General features: G+C 46.1%; 1 protein-coding gene and 1 long non-coding RNA gene across 11 annotated transcripts in view; one reads left to right on the forward strand and one right to left on the reverse strand.

Annotated features, from left to right (window-relative positions):
* The first annotated feature begins 448 nt into the window (after positions 1 to 448).
* Positions 449 to 4,011, forward strand: LOC139185357 (uncharacterized). Its single transcript, XR_011568980.1, has 3 exons — positions 449 to 787; positions 1,837 to 1,957; positions 3,888 to 4,011. It is a non-coding gene; the product is annotated as an uncharacterized lncRNA (long non-coding RNA).
* A 29-nt stretch (positions 4,012 to 4,040) lies between these two features.
* The window catches only part of SLC8A3 (solute carrier family 8 member A3), a 168,241-nt gene continuing 151,090 nt past the window's right edge, over positions 4,041 to 21,191 (reverse strand). For 6 of the 10 annotated variants that reach the window (XM_019969137.2, XM_019969138.2, XM_019969139.2 and 3 more), the window contains 5 exons: positions 16,317 to 16,334; positions 12,193 to 12,317; positions 11,547 to 11,646; positions 8,428 to 8,703; positions 4,041 to 6,133 (listed from right to left, as the gene is read on the reverse strand). In XM_019969137.2, the coding sequence (XP_019824696.1) occupies positions 5,757 to 6,133; positions 8,428 to 8,703; positions 11,547 to 11,646; positions 12,193 to 12,317; positions 16,317 to 16,334 (896 nt within the window). In that variant the 3' untranslated portion in view covers positions 4,041 to 5,756. The remainder of the gene's footprint in view (positions 6,134 to 8,427; positions 8,704 to 11,546; positions 11,647 to 12,192; positions 12,318 to 16,316; positions 16,335 to 21,191) is intronic. The other 4 variants (XM_019969144.2, XM_019969140.2, XM_019969143.2 and 1 more) reach the window with 2 other exon arrangements.

Raw genomic sequence — 21,191 nt, forward strand, 5'->3', positions numbered from 1 at the left:
CAGGGAGGTTAAAGTCACTTGTTTAAAAATCCCCACAAAAGGTAAAAATGATACAACTGGGATCCAAACCCCATAGAATACTGGAGGGCAGCACCGATATGTAGAAGGTCAAATGGCAAAACCCAAACCTTGACCCCACAGTGGGTGTCACACGCACAAGTGGCTCCGGGGACCAGGAGGTCCTGTGAATGAGAGTGGAAGGCTGGATAGGGACTCGGGAACTGAGAACTGAAACCCTGTCAACATGGGGTGGCCACTGATCAGCTCCGCTGGAGTATTGCCATGAAGGGATGCTCACCCAGTGTGGCCAGAGAAGTTAAAATCCATATTTTTACACAAAATGCTTGTTTAAAGACACTGAAAACTATTCTGCTTAAAAAATACATTGATTATGATGTATGGCAGAAGCCAACACAATATTATAATTATCCTTCAATTAAAAATAAATTAAAAACAAAAACATCAATCTTGTTAGCCCACTCCATCATTTCCTGGTAACCATCAAAGAAAAAAAAAACAAAACATGGATCAAATGCATCACTCTGCTGCCCACCAGGTTTAACTCCTGCCCTGCACAGTCGTGGAAAGAGAAGCGGATTGACCAAGGAGTCTGCCAGAGGCCGTGATCAGAGCAGAAGAGTGAATTACCTCACAATGCGGAAGCAATGTCACTCATGATCTGACCTTGTGATAAAGGTCATTGGTGGGGGGCCACAGAGTGACCACCAGCTCCTACTGTGTTTCACCTGATGGAGAAGTTGGGACCAAGCTGAGATACAGCAGAAAGGTTAGAAATTAGATTAGAAATCAGAATCCGAGGATTTTGAGGCATCAAAGTAGTTTACCTTGGGTCACCTCCATTCCAGATTCTTAAGAAAGAATGATGAATTCCCTCCACATTTATGAGTAAAGGTTAATCCTATTTCTTATAAAGACAGTTTGATTCCCCTGTTCTTTTCTGAACATGTTGTGAATATCATATGGCATGCCTTCTAAGAGCAGTTTTCTGGGAACCCTTTCCTAAGATGTCTTTTGAATCACCCCCTCCTTGGGACCAGGGAATATACCATCATGAATTGTGAATAATTAGACTCATCAACCCAAATCACCTTATCACAGTGAAATTTCCCTTTTTGGAAATTTTCAACAGTTTGACTCTTACTGGGTCCACTCAGCTGCCCCTAGAGGAGGTCCCTGCTCAGTTAAGGATGGGGACAAAAGGAGGAGAAGGGGACTGAATTAGGTCAAGAGGGCTGGCTTCTCAGCTCTTCCTCCTGGACTCTGGCTGCCTCCCAGGGTCCCTCACTGGAAGAATGGCCTTCTGAGGGGCTCGTTCTTTGTTCTGGTGTGTATCATGGAAGGCTATGACATTCTGATTTAGAATTAGAAGACTTGTGTTTGTGACCTGCCTCTTACTATCTGTGTGCTCCTGGGCAATTGTTTAACCTCTAGGAACCTCACTGATAAAATGAAAATGATATCTACTTCTGTGGTTCTTAACCAACTCAAAACATGAAAGGTTTGTAAACCACAAAGCTCCAACATGGACATAGGTCAGATTGCTTTTGGCCATTGCTACTAAAAATACCTATCTTTAATCACCAAGGGGTTGTGGCAGAGGTAACCATTCATAAAAAAATCATGTCTTGTAGGATAGAATGGTCATTGGGAAGTGGTAGCCCAGCCAGAATTGTACTTCCTATCTCCTTTGCATTTGACTGGGTTGAAGTGAGTAACCTTTACTAAAGGAATATGAGCAAAAGTGATGAGTAGCACTTCAGAGCCAAGGCATGAGAAATGTGCCTTCTCTAATTTCTTTCCCACCTACGACCCGAGGAAGAGGACTCCAAAGCCTCTGAGATTGGCAGCATCGAAAAATGGGAGAAAACTGAGTTCCCGAATCCTTGCCTGGCAGAAAGCCACCTACTGACTGAGACCATTCTCGTTGGATTATTATGTGAGTGAGAAATGCTAAAACGTTTTGTTAAGCCCCGACATCCTGGGGTTTCTTTATTACAGCAGCTAAGATTGCTCTAAGTAATAAATGAATCAAGGGGATGGGAATGCTATAGCTCCGCCAGGAAAAAGTGCTGAGGATGCCATGTGTATAACGGCTGGCTGTGTCTTTTCCACACTAGCACACAGGCCAATGAAGCCAAGGGATTGCAAAAGGACATCTGCTATGGTCCATCAGATGAGGTTGGTGGACAGTTTAATTACACACACACACAGAGATACATCATAGATATATATGTATGTATATTCTAGAATCCCAGTGTTAAAGCTGAAAGTATTGAGCTTCAGAGGGCATATATTGAAACGTTTTTGTAGCTCCGGAAATGGAGGAAGGTGGACTGGCCCAAGTGCATAGAGCTACTCAGTGGTGGCATCTTAACTAGTACCAAGTCCCTCTGTGGTTCAACCCAGCTTCTCTCTTGACAAAGTCTAACATCTGGATAACCCAGAAATGACTCACGAAAGGGGAGAGATGGAGACAAATGGATTTTATGATTCTGCATCTACCGTTTCATTGGCTAACAGGCATTTTTCACTGTCAATTTTGTGGCTGGCAAAAAAAATGACCGAGCCTTGCAGCCAAACCCTTTTCCTGGACTGCTTTTTGTGTGTTCTTGTGTGTCCTTTTAAATGCTGTCCTCTAGCCATAACAACTATTGCTAATCCATGACTCTGCCAGGCCCTGATTCACCCCATGACTTCAAGCATGCTGTTTCTTCTCGAATGTTCTTCATCACCAACCCCCTCACCAAGATAAGTCACTATTTATTTTTCTTCCAAGATGTTACCTACCTATTCCATTTCCTGGGAAGTCTCCTCCAATTCCTGCAGGCTGAAACAGTGTTTCTTTCCATCGTGTCCCGTGGTGCTCTGTCTGTGCCACCTTTTGGCCACTCACGGCGCAGAACTGCACTTCTTATTCCCACCTTGATGGCTCACGTGCATCAAAGCCTTCTTCCCGTCCCTTAACTTTTGGAAAGGGTGACAGTACATACAAGGTGGTGGCCACCCTCGTCTCCTTCCCTGAGCTGTTCAGACCAGGAGTGGACACCCGACACCAAGTAACCAGGCCACAGGCACTCCTGCCATCTCGACGGGACTCTGCCTCTGGGGGATGGCCCCTTTTGATGAAAAATTGGCCCCGTTTCCTCCACTGAGAATGTGCATTCAGACTTTCAAAGAGATGTTCCAGGTTGCTGTAGGGAACAGAGTTGTGAGGTCATGGCAGTGCGTCAGGGCCATGCCAGACCATGTACAAGACGAGCAAAGCAAGAGCACGTCGGGAGAGGGAGGAGGTGGATAGGCCTGCGAGGGAGAAGGAGCAAGGATGGGGGACATGCCGTGATTTGGGGGACACGGAACGTGCCCTCAGTTCCTGAGGGCTTTCAGGTCCCTGTGGCCAGCCGTGTTCCTGCCTTGGGTTCCCAAGAGGCCCCCACCAGGGCTTCAAAGTAGAGCCCCTCTTCATTTCTTGAATGACTTTAATGGGTTTCTGCTTCTTGTAACCCAAAGAGCCTTGGTTAAAGAAGCTCTACCTCCCACTCTGGACCATGAGTTTCTTGAGGTCAGAAACTCTATCTTCCTCTTCACTGCAGCACCAGAACCTATCTCAAGGCACACATGGTATTCAAAATCATTTGTTGAAAGAGTCATGAGTACATGAATGAATGGATGTGCCCATTGGTAATAAACACAGGATGCTGTTTGTCTAGCTGGAGTCCCTGACCCAGCAGGCCTTTCTAATACCAAGAGCTCTTTCCCCTTTAATCATCACGGCTCTACCTCTCATGTCCGCCAGCCTCTTAAAATCCAGATTTTGACAGGTGGCATTTCCCTGAAGCATTTTTTTTTTTTTGCTTTAAAAATCCTAGGCTTGGCACACTGGCATCTGAAGAGATGACAGATACAAACAGGAGATACAAATAGGAGACGACACTTTCACCTCAACCACTACAGCCCCAGAAGGAACCCAAGGTGGCCCCCTGGACCTTTTCCTGAAGCAACATGGGGAGAAGCAAGCTGTCTTCAGAGAGATATAAGTATAGCTTTTATTTTTTTTTTTAAACCAACCCAACATTTCCACTGGCAACTGTCAACATAGCTTATGACATGAACACAGTTTCTTTTTCAGTTATTTGTTTTCTTAAAAAATGTGTTTAAAATTAAACAGGTGTTTTTCATTTCTTCTTTTCCCTTAAAAAATGTATTTATGTCAATGCAGAAAGCCTAAAGATCTGTGGGCAGTCTTTCGGTGATGATGTGTGTGTTTTAAAGCCAGGTCCTTTCAAAATTTGTTGGGAAAAGGTCTGTAGGGCATGGCAATCTCTCTATAAACCCAGGCTCCATGGAATTATGGCAGCTAAGATTCCTCCTACTGGGGCAAGAAATAGCCCACAGGCTGGAAAAAAGAGCTTCAAGAGGTTTAAAACCAAGCAGGAATGTGGGAGAGATGAGGAATTCTAATCCCTGTCCTGTGAAAATGCTTTCAAACATGACCCGAGTCCAGGAGACATGAAGTCCCTCATTTTCTTATAAACTTCTAAGTTTTTGCAGGAAATCAAGAAATACAGTCAAAGCTCTTAGTCTGGTGCATTAGGAAGTGAGGGAGTGGTGAAGCTGACATCTCTCAGAATCAGACATTTTCAATATAATCTTTTCCCGACAGATCCCACTAGGTGGACATCGCTTCTCTCCTGCCTCAGATACAAAGCCAGAGATGTTCTAGAAGGCATATAGCCCTTCTGCTTTCCTAGCTGCCCTCTGTCATCATATTCTATTTCTATTTTTGTCCCCTATCTACCGCTCGGTGGGTCTTCCTGCAGAGGGATAAACATCCAGACACTGATACAACGAGACAGACAGAATCTGAAAGGCTCGGGCAGGGAAGAGAACAAGGACGTCTTGTTGTAAGCTGGATCTTGACAGAAGCTTGAGATAAAGCTGTTCCTGCTCCAGCCACAGTCCCCATTCTTACTGCCCTCGCGGGTGCGCGAACTTAACCACCACCCGGACACCACAGTCCATTCAAGAATGCAGAGGATAAAAGGAGAAAGGGAACAGGAACTCGATGGAGCAGGAGACAGCTGTTACCCAGGGGAGAGTGGGGGAAAGGGTGTTTCTGAAAGTTCAGGCCTCTGCCCATCGACTCAGACCTTGAGCTCCTTCACAGCACCGTCATCACTAACCTCAGAAAAGACAAGGTGGACAAACGATGAGCAAAACCTGGTGGGAAAACGAAAGCAACCATGATACTGACGACAATGAAAAGAGACCCCCGAGCCAGCCACGGGGACAGGACTCATTTCCATGCCTCACGGGCGGAGTGAGAGGATGGTGATGTGTCAAACTGGACAGACAGGAGAAACCCTGTCCCCCCCGAGGAAAGTTAGAAAGCAAAGGAACAGTCAGAAGAAATGTGGAAGAGAAGGTGGTGAGAGGGTCTGACTTTGCTATGGGTCAGGGACACGGCGGGGAGACGGGCTGGAGGTGGATCTGTTGCTGTCATTGGTGTGGATTGAATTAAATATTTTGCCAAGTGGGTGTTTCCTCTGTTCCACTGGACGGATGGACTCTGCCCTTTCAGCTCACTCCCGGGGCCCAGTCCAGTGATGCTCCAGCGGCTCGGGTCCTGAGGCTGCCTCTCTGGGGTGTGGCTCGTCCCCCAGAGGTCACAGGTGGGGACGCACCCTTCTCTGGGGAGAAGTTGCAGGCCTGCCCAGCCAGAGGCCTCGTTCTGTGACTCAGAACCCCTTGATGTAGCAGTAGGCCTCCAGCGTGGCAAAGAGTATGTAGAGAAGCCACAGGCTCACAAAGAGCCAAGTCGTGGCCAGCTTGCAGCCACGAGGGCCGCCCAGCTCCCCGCCCAGGTGGGGCCGCCGGCGGTACAAGAGCACGCTGATGCACACAAACGCAAAGATGGTGAAGAGGGTGACGGAGAAGGCCAGTGTGCCGGCCGACACGTGGAACTCCTGTCCCTGCAGGGCCCAGTAGATGGCGGCCACGGACCAGGCCAGGCCAATGCCCAGGAAGACGTTGACGGCGTTGCTGCCCGTGACGTTGCCGATGGAGGCGTCTGCGTACACGTCCTGGATGGCAGCCGCTTTGCTGGCAAACGTATCTGGAAAGAGGCAGAGACAGTGAGAGCCGATGGGGAGGCTGAGATGCGGAGGGCCTTCCATGGAGAGAGGCCGAAAGGCAGCCGAGGCCAGCAGGCTGAGCCTTGGGAGTGGAGGCAGGGGCCTGGGGGCTACTCCCTGCTCCACTGTTAATAAGCTGTGTGGCCTTGGGCTGGTCACCTTACTTCTCTGGGCTTCCTGTTCCTAATCTGCCTGAGCCTGAAAGGTTCCCAAGGGTCCTTCTGGTCCTGATATTTACTGAGTGGCTTTTATTGTTCCCTTCTGACTACTTCTTCTGTAAGGGGGGGTTTGCTTTCCCATAATATCTCCCAGGGAACTCTGACATCCAGGGAAGCTGCTTAGAATAAGTGCCTGATTGCCCCTGTCACGTGCGACATTTACTTTCAAAACAGACTGTGATTGAGCCTGTGGGCTTAGCATTGTGCTAAGGGGTGGATTTATGGGGACAGAGGACACATGGAGAGATGCAGGGACTAATGATGGGGATATCCATGGGCTCAAGAATGACAGGGCTCAGGATTCGCAATCAGCACGCAGAGCACAGGGCCTTGAAGGCTACTGGACTTTAGATGTTGGTATGGATTGTAGGCACTGGAAGGATGGCCAGCCACCCTTTTATTTGGCAAGTTAGGAAAAATAAGGGTCAAGGAATCTACTCAAGGTAAGTTAGCAAGAGATTTGACCTGAAAACCTTCATCTGAGAGCCCTTTCCATAGCTTCACCCAACATCCAAACAGCTTCAGCCAAAGCCACAAATCAGCTGAGTGGACCACAGCATCGCCTGAAAGCCCCTAATGCTGCCAGCTGTTCTCTGCACCCACTTCGAGGTCTTGGACAAGCCCCAAGCTCTCCCTTGCCCAGCCTGCCTCCTTGTTGCCAATATTGTCCCCGAGAAAACCTCTTGCCTTTTCTTGCCTGTGACCTTGCTTCTTCTTTTTTTAACTTCTGATCCTCTGCAACTTCTTCCCACATCTGTTCCTTTTACCCATATCTGCCCCTTCCCCTCTGATAGTTCCTCGAGGCCCCAGAGAACAGAGGTAAATCATAGGGTATCTTTCCCACAAAGCCTTCTCTCAATTATCCATTTAATTTCTTACCACTCCATGCATTCGCATGATAGCCAAACCTTTTGCATCATTAATGTACAAATAATTCCACTGGTCTGTGCTGGGGTCTGGGGAAGTGGCTTCTCCAGAGTGTGATGCAGACTCAGTTACTCTCCAGAAGTATATGCTTTCTTGGCACAAGAAAGGTTTCCAGCCAGCAGAGTCCTGTATGATGAGATTTGGCCCAGCCTTTCCATAGGAAGGGGCTGTCTCTGTCTTCCTACCACAATTGGAAGGCCACCTCCTTGGTAGGAATTTGGGGTTCAGACACCCTGGAGACCCCATCTGAACTAAGTAAGGAACCTGAGCTAATGTAGCTAACCCTCTCTACCGGCTTACCCCTGCTTGCCTTCCCAGCCCAGCTGAGGTCCCCCTGTTCCATGCTTGCTCAGCGCCTGTACTTTTTCATCATCAAACTTATTGAGATGATTTGATCATCATTGAATGTGGTCTCCTTCACTAGATTATAAACTTCATGTAGAGAGCGAAGTGTGTCTGTCTTGTTTCCCATTACAGTCCCGGCAACCAGCACAAAACTGGATCAGGCTCAGCAAACATTTGAATGTCTAACGAATGAATAAAGGCATATCTGTTCCTGTTCATCTCTAGGTGTTTATGAGATAAAAAAAATATGATTCATCATATGAAGGACAAGAGCCTGTGAAGCTTCCTTCACCTGTCCTGCTGGGAGACACTTGGTATTTACAGGTGTCCTAAGCAGAGGCGGCTTGTGGGCCTTTCTTCTGCACTTTTCCAAGCAGGCTCATCTGCAGCCAGAGGGAAATGGCCTATTCGTCTGATGCGGAGGTTAAGAAAATGGGTCACTGACTTCAGCAAGTGATTTAACCTCTCTGGGCCTCAGTTTCCTCATCTGTCAAGTGGGGATAATAACTCTCCTTATTGAATGAGGTTTGGGTGAGGGTTACAGGGCTAAAACAGGAAAGCTGCTTAGCATATATACCACCTGACACATCAGAAGTGCTCAAGGAATGTTAACGATCATTCTTAATGGTAGCAGGGGTCCCTTGGGTTGACCTTCATGCATCTTAGAGGCAGAGGCTCTGTTAAGCTCAGATCTGAGATGGTAGGGAAGATAATGAGGGAAATTGGAGGGCTCATTTGATCCAGGTAACATTCCCTTTGCTAATCGAAGACCCCCTCACTCTCACCTGGCACCGAGGTGCCAAATGCCACAAAAATAACAGCCGTGACCGAGTCCTTGAGACCAATGGTGCAGCCGAAGTGGGAGGCCAGGTCCCCGATGATAGCGGTGAGCATGCCGATGATGAGAATGGAGACAACGAAGCAGGCCCAGCCGTGGCAGTACTCTGTGGGGGGCACACAGGCAAACAGCACCTTCCAGAAGACCGTGAGGAAGTGCATGACGTAGTCAAAGCAGGAAGGCAGCCTCTCCTCGCCTGACTCATCCTCATCCTCGTCCCCTGCTGAAGGCAAGAAAAGCGGGCGGCGGGGTCAGATCCTCATTCATGAGAAAGTCAAGTCCAACCCACCTCAGGAGCATCACTGGCCGCACAGAGATGCCAGCTGTGTCCTGGGCAGCTGGTGCAGGCACTCGAAACAGGAGGGAAAGAGAAAATGCATGGGGATGCCCCACTAGTCAATTTGAATGCAGGGAGAGTGAGAGAGTGGGAGAGAGGGAACAGAGGAGCAAGAAAGAAGAGAAAGAGATGGAATGTGGGAATGTGAAAAGGACAGGGCAGTGGCGGGGAGAGGAGGGAAGATGGAGAAGGCATGGGGTTGCTTAGGTGAAGAAAAGTGGAAGCTGTGAGCCCACTCTTCACTGGACACCTGCGGGGCTCCTAATTTTCCTGACATGACTGCTGCAATAACCATGTGGTTCTGGTCATTATCCATCCACAGTGAGACACCTGTCATTCCAGATCATGTGGGCATCCCGGGGAGTCAGTTGTTGTTCAGCCACTAACTCAAGTCCAACCGCTGTCCTTCACTATCTCCTTCACTATCCTTCAGTCCTTCACTATCTCCTGGAGTTTGCTCAAATTCATGTCCATTGAGTTGGTGATGCCATCCAACCATCTCATCCTCGGTCACCCACTTCTTCTGCCTTCAATCTTTTCCAGCTGATAGGTCTTTTCCAATGATTCTGCTCTTCGCATCATGTGGCCAAGTATTGGAGTTTCAGCTTTGGTATCAGTCCTTCCGATGAATATTCAGGGTTTATTTCCTTTAAGACTGACTGGTTGGATCTCCTTGCAGTCCAAGGGACTCTCAAGAGTCTTCTCCAACACCACAGTTCAAAAGCATCAACTTTTTAGCGCTCAGTCTTCTTTATGGCCCAACACTCACAACCATATTTGACTACTTAGAAAAACCAAAACTTGGACTATACAGACCTTTGTTGACAAAGCAGTGTCTCTGCTTTTTAATATGCTTTCTAGGTTGGTCATAGCTTTCCTTCCAAGAAGCAAGCGTCTTTTAGTTTCATGGCTGCAGTTGCCATCTGCAATGATTTTGGAGACCAAGGGAAAAAAATCTGTCACTGTTTCCACTTTTTCCCCATCTATTTGCCATGAAGTGATGGGACCAGATGCCATGATCTTCGTTTTCTGAATGTTGAGTTTTAAGCCAGTTTTTTCATACTCCTCTTTCACCTTCATCAAGAGGCTCTTTAGTTCCTCTTCACTTTCTGCCATAAGGGGGGGTGTCATCTGCATATCTGAGGTTATTGATATTTCTCCCGGCAATCTTGATTCCAGCTTGTGCTTCATCCAGCATTTTGCATGATGTACTCTGCATATAAATTAAATAAGCAGGGTGACAATATACAGCCTTGACGTACTCCTTTCCCAATTTTGAACCAGTCCTTGGCTCCATGTCCGGTTCTAACTGCTGCTTCTTGCCTTGCGTACGGGTTTGTCATTCTCCAAATATGCTGTGGGACAGAGCTGGGCTGTTCCCGGTCTGTCCTTGCCAGGAAACTCGGGCAGAGTTGCCCGTTCAGCAGTCCAGGAGGAGAGGATGTGCTGCAGCTCAGTCAAGGGCAAGCTCTGTCATATTTCAACATGACCCGTAGAAGCAGGATTCGGGGCACTTGGGCTCCAGTTGCATCTTTGCCACGAAGAGACTCTGGAACCTGGCATCAATCCCTTTTTGTTTCTGAACCCTGGTTCCCTCATTTGAAAAAGGAAGGCATTCGATTATGTGGCTGATAGTCTACTCATTGTCTCTTTAGGGGCAAAGTAAGGTCATAAGAGGGGGAGTCTGGAAGCAGGCGATAGAAAAAGTGGGGCAGTGAACACAGCAGCAGTGGCCCTCTCTTCCTGTCTGTACTTTGGCTGTGGTGCTGGGACCTCAGGGATGTGACCCGGTGGGTTGCTATGACAACAAAGCTTCATGAAAAGAGACAAGGCCCGGAGTGCTGGGCAGCACAGAAGGCCTCTGTGGCGCTGAGAGGCACTACTGCTGGGAGTGATGAGACCCCTCCCTTCCCATGCCAAGCTGCATGTAGGCCCTGGGATGCTGGCTGTGCTATGGGTGCCCACTGAGGAAACCTGTCACTAAGTGCCAAGGAGAAATCTGGAATCATCCAGAGCAGAGGTCTGTCAGTCAATGCAGAGTTTTTACAAACCTCAGACCCGCACATCTAAATCAGAATAGTCTCCCATTTTACAGAAAAGGAGGACTGCCTTAACAAGACGATGGAATGATGAAAGCCAGGATTTCCTAAGTTTCTATTTAGTACCAGGCTCTGTAGCTTTCTACTCTCTTCGCTGAGAAAGTAAGGTAGCAATAGTTCCTTTTTTGGGTGACAAAACTGAGACACAGGGAGGATAGCTTGTCTGAGTTCACATAGCATGCACGTGTGCACAGTCGTGTCCAGCTCTTTGCAACCCCATGGACTGTAGCCCACCAGGCTCCTCTGTCCATGAGATTTTTCATGCAGGAATACTGGAGTGGGTTGCCATTTCCTTCTCCAGGGGATCTTCCTAACCCAGGGATTGAACACGCGTCTCTGGCGTCTCCTGCATGGGCAGGTAGATTATTTACCACTAGCGCCACCTGGGAAGCTCTTCACACAGCAGAACCAGGGTCTGAAAGCAGAGATAGCCATGCTTTTTTAGTTACCCCCACGTTTGTCTTCCAAAGTGACCCAGTGAAAAGACAAACATCCAGGGTAAGAGCTGGGAAGGCTGGCCACTGAGGCCCTTCCTGAGATGGGTGAGCTGTTGACATGTCTGTGTTCCTGCTTCTCTGGAGCTTCCAGCTCCTCCCAGCAAAGCCTGTGTCCATCTCGAGACTCTCTTACCTGCACTGACAGTGATGGCCTCCATGAACTGGTCCCTCCAGGAATGGGTCCCCACAACCAAGGCCAGGTTTGTCTTCCTAATCAGCTTGTCCACAGTAGTCTGTCAGGGAGATTAAAACTTGGAACTGTGAGGTCAGAATGCTCAGAACCGGCACTTTGTGGGGGTGAAAGATACTCTACGCTCCGGGGGGCTCCACGTGGGTTCTGAAAGTTATGCATGAAATGGCCTCAGGGGGCATCCTCTGGCATAGTCCTTCTACTGTCCTCTTCTTTGGTTGTGACTGCTGACATTGGATATTTAAAGCAATACAATAGAGAATAACACTAATGCTGTCAGTAAACCCAGACCTGGGGTAGTGAATTTCAGTACATTTGTTTTAAAAATATAATTAAATAGTGATGATACTTTTAGGGGTATTATAGCTCATTTGTTCCATAGGCCTTGTAATATCTCCTCACTGTTCCTAAGTTACAAATGACCAGCACTGTTCCATGTTACAAATGGGAAAACTGAGACTGGGGTGGGTAAGTGATTTGTGCAGTTTCCACTTTATGTATTCAGTGGTGACGTTAGAACAAAACTGCTGGTCTTCTACCTCCCACCTCATTATTCTGTTATTCAGTTACATCTCACTTATGGCCTGACCTTGAACTCATAGGACTCCTCGATGATGACCTCTAGTTTGGGGTGTTCACCCAATATTGGCTTTCCCATTTCTGCTATCCTCTTGGCTTCTTCTTCTTCCACAGTCAGCTTCCTGTCTGTCACCTCTGCAACAAAACAAAACCAGACGAGCTTTAGCACATTTGCCATTCCCTGGAAGTCTAAATAAAGCTCAGAGTATTAGGCATTGGCAATGGGCATACAGGAAACAGCTCTTGAGGACGGGGATTTTGTGTACTTGTTAGTGTCTCTTTCTATAAGCTGCTAAACAGACCATGAAGGGGTTCCTTGTGTGTTCTGAGTTAACATTCCTCTTTACATTTTATACCTGGCTTGGGTGTTGAGGGGAACCTGACCCAAAGACCTTCTGAGAAGCAGCACCAAGTGAAGCCCCAAAACATTTGATGAGATATTGAAAAGCTGGGAACAAAAGCCAAATCTCTTGACCTTTAACAGTTTTGAACTGTTGGGCATGACTGGCATGGCTACTTCATATCAAGGTTCCTGGGGGTCAGAAGCACATTTCAACCAAAGGGAATGTCCACTGGCTCACATTAACATCTGTCTCCAACATTCTTAGGACTGTAACTTCTGTAAGGGACAAAAAAGGATGTTTCCAGGAATATCTACATTTCGTACTAGTGAATATTAGCCTCACAATGAGAAACTTGGATGACTTCCCCCAAAATGTCATGATTTCTAAATGAAAGAGCCCTAGAATTTCTAAGGAACCAGGCACATTTCTTCTGAAATACAAATACTTGTTTAAAAACACACAAAAAGAAAGTTCTTCCTTTATTTCTTTCTGAGGCATTCCCGGTTGCCCCTCAGTATCTTGACTCATTTACAATCCCTTCTCAGGTTGAACAGTTATAAATTTTTTCCACTTCAGCTGGTGAGTCCATTTTAAGACCACTTCACCATGAAGACGTGTTTTCTGGATTAAAGTGAAACAGAGATTGAATCTTTTTATTCCCCTTTGATTAGAAAATTGCTCTTGGCAGTCTGTTTCTTTCAGAGCTCGTTTAAACATCTTTCCATCCGAGTCCACATTCTTACATGCAATTAATTCTTTTATTTGGCTCTTTAATTGCTTTTATTCCACACAGTGAATCTCCCAGGGGAGTTTTCTAGTCCTTGAGTAATCTCAAGGACAAAATGGGTCAGAGGACAAGAAGGTCTTCTTTTCTTTCTATCTTGGGAATTGGTGAAGCATGGTGAGGGGTGAGACGTGAGCTCTCGAGGTTGTAAGGAAAATAATTTACTGGAAAGATCGTAAACCAGGCAGAGGGTCTGTTTTATATAAGAATTTTTAAAGCTGTTTTGAATGAAGACTGGTAAGAGAGTGTGCAGTGGATTCCTGGGCTGGCTGCTGTATTCAGTGCTTCTGGCTCCAAAGGCAGAAGGCGATCCCCAGATGTGGGGAGCTGTCCGTGGTGCTGTCCTCCCGCTAGTGTTGGTGACCACTTTTGGAAACAGTTACTTCTCATGGATCAACGTCCTCCTGTACATTTCTAAGCATATACCCTCTTGCAGCCTGACTTCATTTAGTCCATATGAGCCTCTTATTAGGTAATTCTGAAAATAACTCTGGCTATGCAGTCAGTGATCCTAGAAGCCAGACTGCAAGCCACTCTGAATAAAAGCCTTTGTAAAAACATATATATGTAGATTCTTTACAAAAAAAGGGGGGGGGCATTCTTTTCCTCTACGTGTGGTCTTTGGGACCATATTACAATGCATATCCTAGTAGAGACAGTTTTATTCCACTCCTCCCTCCCCATTTCCCCCATGTCATACTTTACATGTGCCACAAGAACTTTATCCCAATATAATGAGCTCTCCAGTGACTTATAAATGTACCTGTCTAACCCCTTGTCTACCTATCAATCTAGCACTGTATCCATCTGGCAGGATATTGATCTAGCTACTGACCTGTCCAACCCTATGGTGACAGTCAGTTTTTCCATCTAGCTCTCTGCAGAAATCACTTTGACAAATAACCAATCCTCTATCTTTGGATCTCCCACAGCCCCACAGAGGTACTTGCTCTCTCTCTCTCTCTCTCTCTCTCTCTCTCTCTCTCTCTATATATATATATATATATATATATATATATCTGTTAATGATTTATTCACATGCTTTTAAATAAATTCTGATTTAGTATCTTGGGTTGGTAGTAATTCCTGCCTTACTTCTGTAATGATCATTTCTTTACATTCAAATTAATTTTTTGAGAGGGTGAGAAGTCTCAAGCCTTAAAGATCATAATTATTCTGATCACTTGTTTATGTAACCTCTCAATTTTGAGTGTAGAAAATAAATGACAGGTGACCTTGATATTCAGACTGACTAAACAAACACTTAGATCTAGGAAAAGGAGGAGGAAGGGGAAGAAGAGAGAATGAACCTATTAATAGGATGGAAGATTAAACAAATATTGGAAGAGAGAAGAGCTTGCCAGGCCAGACTGGAACAGATTGCCATGAATGTCCTACAGACATTCTCAGAAAGAAATGGGGCAGTGTAGTCAGTGCCCTAACTCCCAGGTCCCTGAGCTTGAAGGTATAGCTCAGATTGAACACATTTTCTCTCCATTTATCATGAGGCATTGTGAATCACGTTTGCTTGGCCACCTGGAAAAATCCAAACAAGGAGTTGAGATTTCCAGTGAATTTAAAGTCTAACCAAGGGCTCCTAAATTGAAGGTTTACAGATTGAAAGATCTAGGAAATGACACCTTTTCCTCCCTATTTTAGCTTCTACTGGTATCTGTGCCAGTGTGTTAAAAGTATAATGAAGCTTAAATTAAATCACAGTCTCTGTTTTGAGCATATGTATGTGTGGCTGGTAGTGGGTAGAGGCAAGAGTTGGAACAAAAAAGCCTGAATGCCTTCTCAGGCGAGAAGATGAGCTAAGTGGAGAAGGAACACCCAATGCTTTGACATTAAAACCTGGGAGAAGAGTGGAATATATGGGGTTGGAGGTAGTCATTATCTTATTGATATAAGAGGAAGCAATAAACTAAGGAAGCTGAAGTAGTTTTTTCCAGAAAGGGAAAATGTAGGGGGTTATCTACTTTTTTTTTTTTTTTTTTGGTTTATGACTCCAAGGTCAGTGTCCTTACTATGTAACCTGCCCTTTTCTCAAACTCAGTGTACAGCCTATGGTGACTATCAATGAATTCTGAAAGATGTTTTGCATCTCAAATGACCTTACATATGTATAAATGACCTTTTATATGTTCAAAGAACTGATGAAATGTAAAATGTTATTTTAACATATATTGAGACACCTTGTATAGCTCGCTTTGTCTGCCCCAAGAGTTACGGAATTGCCCATATGCTGGCAATGCCTTCCTAACGGCTCACAAAGTTGGATATTGTCTGTGATTTGATTACACGGACGCAAGCATATTTGGTACATTTTTATGACAGGCTCTAGATTCTGTGTGAGAATATCCCCAATATAAATTCTCCCAAATTTCTATATCCAATCAAATAATTGCCCCCTCACCCCATAATATTCTAATTCTTCTTGTCGTTCATGGCACATGTGATTTCAAAGATCAATGACAAATGAGCCAAAGTTCTAGAAATTTAGGTTTCTGCTGTGATGAGATGGAAGATCTTCAGGATCAATAAGATTCCAGATTCCTTAAAAACTACTTTTCATGTTCTCACAGCAGCTCCTGATTATTTCTCCCCGGACCCCATCCAGATCGAAGTATTTTCTTTCTTATTCCATCATGATCCTATTAGGAGAGTCAGCTCTGACTCTCATCCTCTCTTGCCCCACAACATGAGACGATGGAGGAATTAAGACTCAGGAGAAGTGTATGACCTCTCCCCATTTCTTCAGTAAGTTTCAGTTCTCTTCCTGGTCTCAGAGAGGACCAACTATGCCTTTACCCACATCCACTGAAATAGTGCTCAAGGAATTGTCTACCTCCTCACAATCACTTGCAGTAGGGAAATAAATCTCCTGGTCCTTAAGAGAACTTAAGCCCACAGCTCCTAGTAAATAAAGCAAAGGATATTGGTCTTAAAGTAAATAATGGCACTGGCAAGAAGCAGAAAAAGGGATGGGGGGAAGACACCTCTTACCTGTCGATAACAGGAGCGCTGTTTGCAAATGGGTACCAGACAAAGGGAAGAGAGAAAAGGAAAGAGCATTAAGGTCCCATCTCAAAAGTATCCCCAGGTTTTGTGGCTGCAGTAGCACAAGGAAAGCAGTGAGCTTAGTAGGTGAGAGCACTGTGGCCACATGCAAAAGGCAGCAATCGGAGCATGCGCAGCAGCCACAGCAAGAGGTGTGAACTACTGGAGAGACCACTGAGTACCAGGGCCTTGCAGCTGCAAGTTTTCCCCACAACTTCTCTGCAACCCTGAGGGCTATGGATAGAGGAATGAGGATGGGGAGAACTAAGTAGGTGAAGCAGAGACCGAGTTGGCCACTCATGATCTTCTAAAGGATCAGGTTATCACATCCATTCTGTAAAGGAGTGAGAATCCAGTTATCTTCAAACTGTATAGGTTGCAACCCTACCAGAGCTTTGAGTATCCCTAAAAGAATAACCTCATGAAAAGATAAATCCTGCAAAATGTTTTCCTTGAACAGTGTATCATTTTATAGAGAAAGGCTGGAGGTTGGAGGCCATGGCCTCCTCCCATTTTGCATCGACTCTACCTACTGTGCAAAGTCACTGTGAAGCCAACTGCAAAGTCATTGCAATGAGTAGATGTTCAGTAGAGGTTTGCCATTTGCCACCTATTTCGGCAATTGTATTTTTCACAGATCCTGTGGGGTTGCATCACTGAATAGTGTTTTGTTTCAGAAAGGACAGGCTAAGTCAGAGTCTAGATATTCTGGACCAGACAGACTGTCGTACTGAAAGCTACTGACAGATGGGAGAAGACAAATGCAAGGTCCTTAAATGGTCTGGTAAGCTGAGTTAAAGATATACCCAGCACAGGTCTTTCCTAGCCCCTGAGTTTTCACTTATGCTAAACTCTCCTAGATTTCGAGATAAAATAAATTCTTGTAACATACCATTTTCACTTTGATGGTGTCTTAGTACAGCACCTCCCTCCCTGGCTCTTGTTAAATAAAAGCCTGAGAATATCCTGCTACATACTCCTGGTGCAGCTGGCAACTGATGGGGATTGATGAAGAATGAGTGAGGCAGGGGGCAGGGGAAGGTGTCTGTAAATTGTTTCTTCTAAAAATCTCTAAGAACACAACTCAGGTCTGTAATTCCAAATTCACGGCCACTGAAAACACATATGGATACAGAATCTTTATGGTACATAATCAGGGAGAATAGCAGTTGACTTTTTCTGGTTTCTCCCACATGGAATTCTAAGGGGCAATGGATCAAAGGATCTTCGTACTACACTGAGATTAGAGATAGACAGATAGCAAGACAGCATGCTCATTCTACTCCTTCTATGGATTTTCACAGAAGAGCCTCTCCTGGCCCCCAAGTTCCAGTGGAGAGTAGAAAAAAAAGAAAAGAAGAGTAGAGACCCAAACAAATCAGTGTACCCAGGTAGGCCAGACAAAGGGCAGCTCTTCCAGAAAAGTCCCTGCTGCTCTGGTTTTCACTGAGACACCCCTCCCAACACCAGGATCGACTCTAGCACAATGAGAGGACTTTCAGTCAGCTGCACTGCACTGTTTCCTGGTCGTGTCTATATGACCCTTAGACTTTCCGCTTAACAGTTATGGATGGATCAGTGAGATCCAGGTAGACACACTGAATGACAGGATGCCTCCAGGGTGTTTCTCCTGCTCTGGCTGATGAGAGAAGCTGGAGCTGAACTTTTCCCTGCGTTGATCCCCCAGGGTCAGGTGATTGCTCAGATACCCCAGGGACAAGCAGGAAAACAGCACAACTCTGAGCATTTGGAAGTATCTGAGCAACTTGTTAGGGGGAGCCCAAAGTGAGTGAAGTGAAGTCGCTCAGTCGTGTCTGACTCTTTGCGACCCCATGGACTGTAGCCTACCAAGCTTCTCCATCCATGGGATTTTCCAGGCAAGAATACTGGAGTGGGTTACCATTTCCTTCTCCAGGGGATCTTCCCAACCCAGGGATCGAACCCGGGTCTCCTGCATTGGAGGCAGACACTTTAACTTCTGAGCCGAAGAAGGCACAAACAGGCTTCCAATGTCCAGGCCCAGGCCTGACAGCCTTGATCATACTGCTCAGAGTTGCTCTCAGTTGTCTACTGCCAAACTCTAATGCTTCCTCTATTCCTGGGCAACTGTGTTTCCTGTTCATCCCCTCTTATTCCCTCCCTTAGTTTGTCCAGAGGATTTAATCTCCCCTCTGAAATCTATTTTGTTTGCCAAGAATAGAATCTCTTACTTCAAATACAGCATTTCACTTTTTTGGTAATGCAATCGTCACTTTGACCATGCACCCACTATGCTATGCTCTTCGGAATGCCTAAGCCTCTCACATGCAGCAGTGATAATGAAAAACAATGTCCACTGCGTTGTTTCTCACTAGGAGAACAGCAGGACATTCTGGATATCAGGATGGGGTTTCATTTGGTTCTGAGTCTAGACAACTGAGTTTTATGACCTCTCACCTTGTGGTCTAATGCCAAAATATGGGACGATCTGAAGAAACTGAAAATAAACCCTATAGATAATAGAAACTGACAGAAAATGGACACCTTTCCTATTGGCAACTTCCATCTTGGTCACTGGGAAAAGATCTAGGGGCATATCACACTGGTAGCTCGATGAAATCCTTCTCTTCTCTTCTACTGCCTCCCCCAGGATTGGACTCCATCAGGGCTCTGCTGACATCTCCTTGGACAGCGAATCTATTGCAGTGAAAAGGGGTCCTCAAATGAAGAGTAGCCTGAGGCATTTGTGTTTGGTCAAGTCTCTTGAAGATCACAAGATTTATCTTAGGTCACTCTCTGTCCTGCTGTTGAATGGTCTTTATTGGGGAGGCAGAAAAGAAAAGCCTCTTCACTGGTAGAATAAAGTCATGGATGGACTTGCGACTCACTCTTCTTGTCTGGAGAAGATTGCCTTCTTTCTAACCTCCCTGTGTGATCCTTTGTCCAGCTTTCATTTGCACATAAGTAGCTAGGGACTGTGGACATTGATGAGGCTAGTTGATAACGGCCTTAGGTGTCAGCTGCGTCCAACCAATCATGAAGATGTGCAGTAAAGGCAGATGGGAGATGGGAATGAGGTTGGGCAGACTTTGAGACAATTTCTGAGACTAGTCCAGGTGGCAGGAACACAATCTGGGAAGCAACGGAAATTACTCTTTTCTTGCAGCACTCTTTGGAAATCAGGCTCATGGCAACATATTAGGTGGCCAAGAAGAGAATGAATAATGGAAAGCAGACAGGGCTTCTGCTTCTCCAACACCAGATGTGACCAAACCAGTGTGGGCACAGAAACAGTCAGATTTGCAGAGAGAGTCAGAAGACAAGGGGAACTGAGTAATCATTCATGTCTCAGAAGACCTGGGCACAAGCCTTTGGGAAGGTAGTGGCTGAATATCGGATCTGTCTTCACATTGTTGTTTGTCATGTGAAGTAGTGGCAGAAGCATCATCTTTTTTTGACAAACAAGTAGATCTCACCGTTCTATCCTCCATGAGGCTCCCAGCAGCACATGTGTCCTGAAGGGGAGTCTAAATGACCCTCTCTTGGCATTTCCCCAAAGCATTCTTACCCACATATACTCCTCCAACACTTTCAAAGGTGTAGCTTCCAATCGTTTTCTTCAAGGGAAGAAATCTTTCCTGACATTGACCTTGGTTGCAACATAATCAGTCCCTTAGGCAGGTATCCCAAGATGCAGGTCCTGAGGAAAGGAGGAGAGGAGGCCACGTCTCTGGTGTGGGATGAGGGTTATCTCAAGACCTGGGTAATGCTCTCATTTGCAGACGCCAAGCCAAGGCTGCCTTCTGTGAACTGTCCAACATCTGTTTCTCAAGGATCAACACCAACCACACCATTGAGAGTCCCTCCTATTGGAAAATCCAAAAGGCCATACTCTGGGCCGGCCCAATGTCAGTCTTTTTCCAGGGCCTTCTGGCTGAGGTGATTTCCATACCTGGAGTTAATCACTTCACTTTTGCAGACTCAATTTTCTGCTTTCAGACTGCATTACCCTAAAGCAGTTGGAATAAAGTACCCCGCCTTGGGCTAGACAAGAGGTAGAACGAGATGGGGTGGGATGTCAAGGGAAGGATGAACAGCTCAGGGTTCCAGATTGCATGACTACCTTGGAAGCCAACTTTCCCTCAGAGAACTCCCAGAAGTGTGACCTCTGACAACTGGTATACCTTTCCACGTTTTGCTCTACCCAACTGTGAAATAGCCAGATAAAACACTTACCTCCATGAAGGGCAAAGGGGCCCATGGGCCACTCTGCAAGTGAAAAACCTGCCAAGCACTCCACGGAGGTTGGGAGATGCAGCAGAAGACTGTCAAAGCATCATTGCAACATGGGATCCAGCCCCCACCCCAGCCCCTCCCCAGTTCAATCCAGGCTAGAGAGAGAGGAGGGTAGAAGGAGAAGAAGGCAGGGAAGGGGCACAGGCATGCAACGCATACATTCCTTTCATCTTCTCCTCCCCATCCACCAAGGAGTTGGTTGGCACATTTACAGGTGACTTTGTGTGGGGTGGGAAATGGGGCAGGGGTGGGCAGTGGAAGAGGAAGTGCAGGGGACATTGGTAATCAGATAATTGGAACACAAGGCAGATGTAACTCAGCAGGGTCATGAGGAGTCGAGGCTGCACTGTGCCCAGGAGGTGAAAAGGAGGACTTGGAAATAAGCTAAGGCTAAGAAGGCAGAGATGATACCGAAACAGGGTGAGAGCGAGAATACAGGAGGGAAAAGAATAAAAAAAGTCCATTGGTCAAAAGGAGGAGGGAAGAAAAAGTAAAAAAGGGGGAGGGGAGAAAAAATATAGTTGCTTTTTGTTCTTGTTGCTTTGC

This window comes from Bos indicus, chromosome 10, assembly GCF_029378745.1.
Source record: "Bos indicus isolate NIAB-ARS_2022 breed Sahiwal x Tharparkar chromosome 10, NIAB-ARS_B.indTharparkar_mat_pri_1.0, whole genome shotgun sequence".
Taxonomy (NCBI): domain Eukaryota; kingdom Metazoa; phylum Chordata; class Mammalia; order Artiodactyla; family Bovidae; genus Bos; species Bos indicus.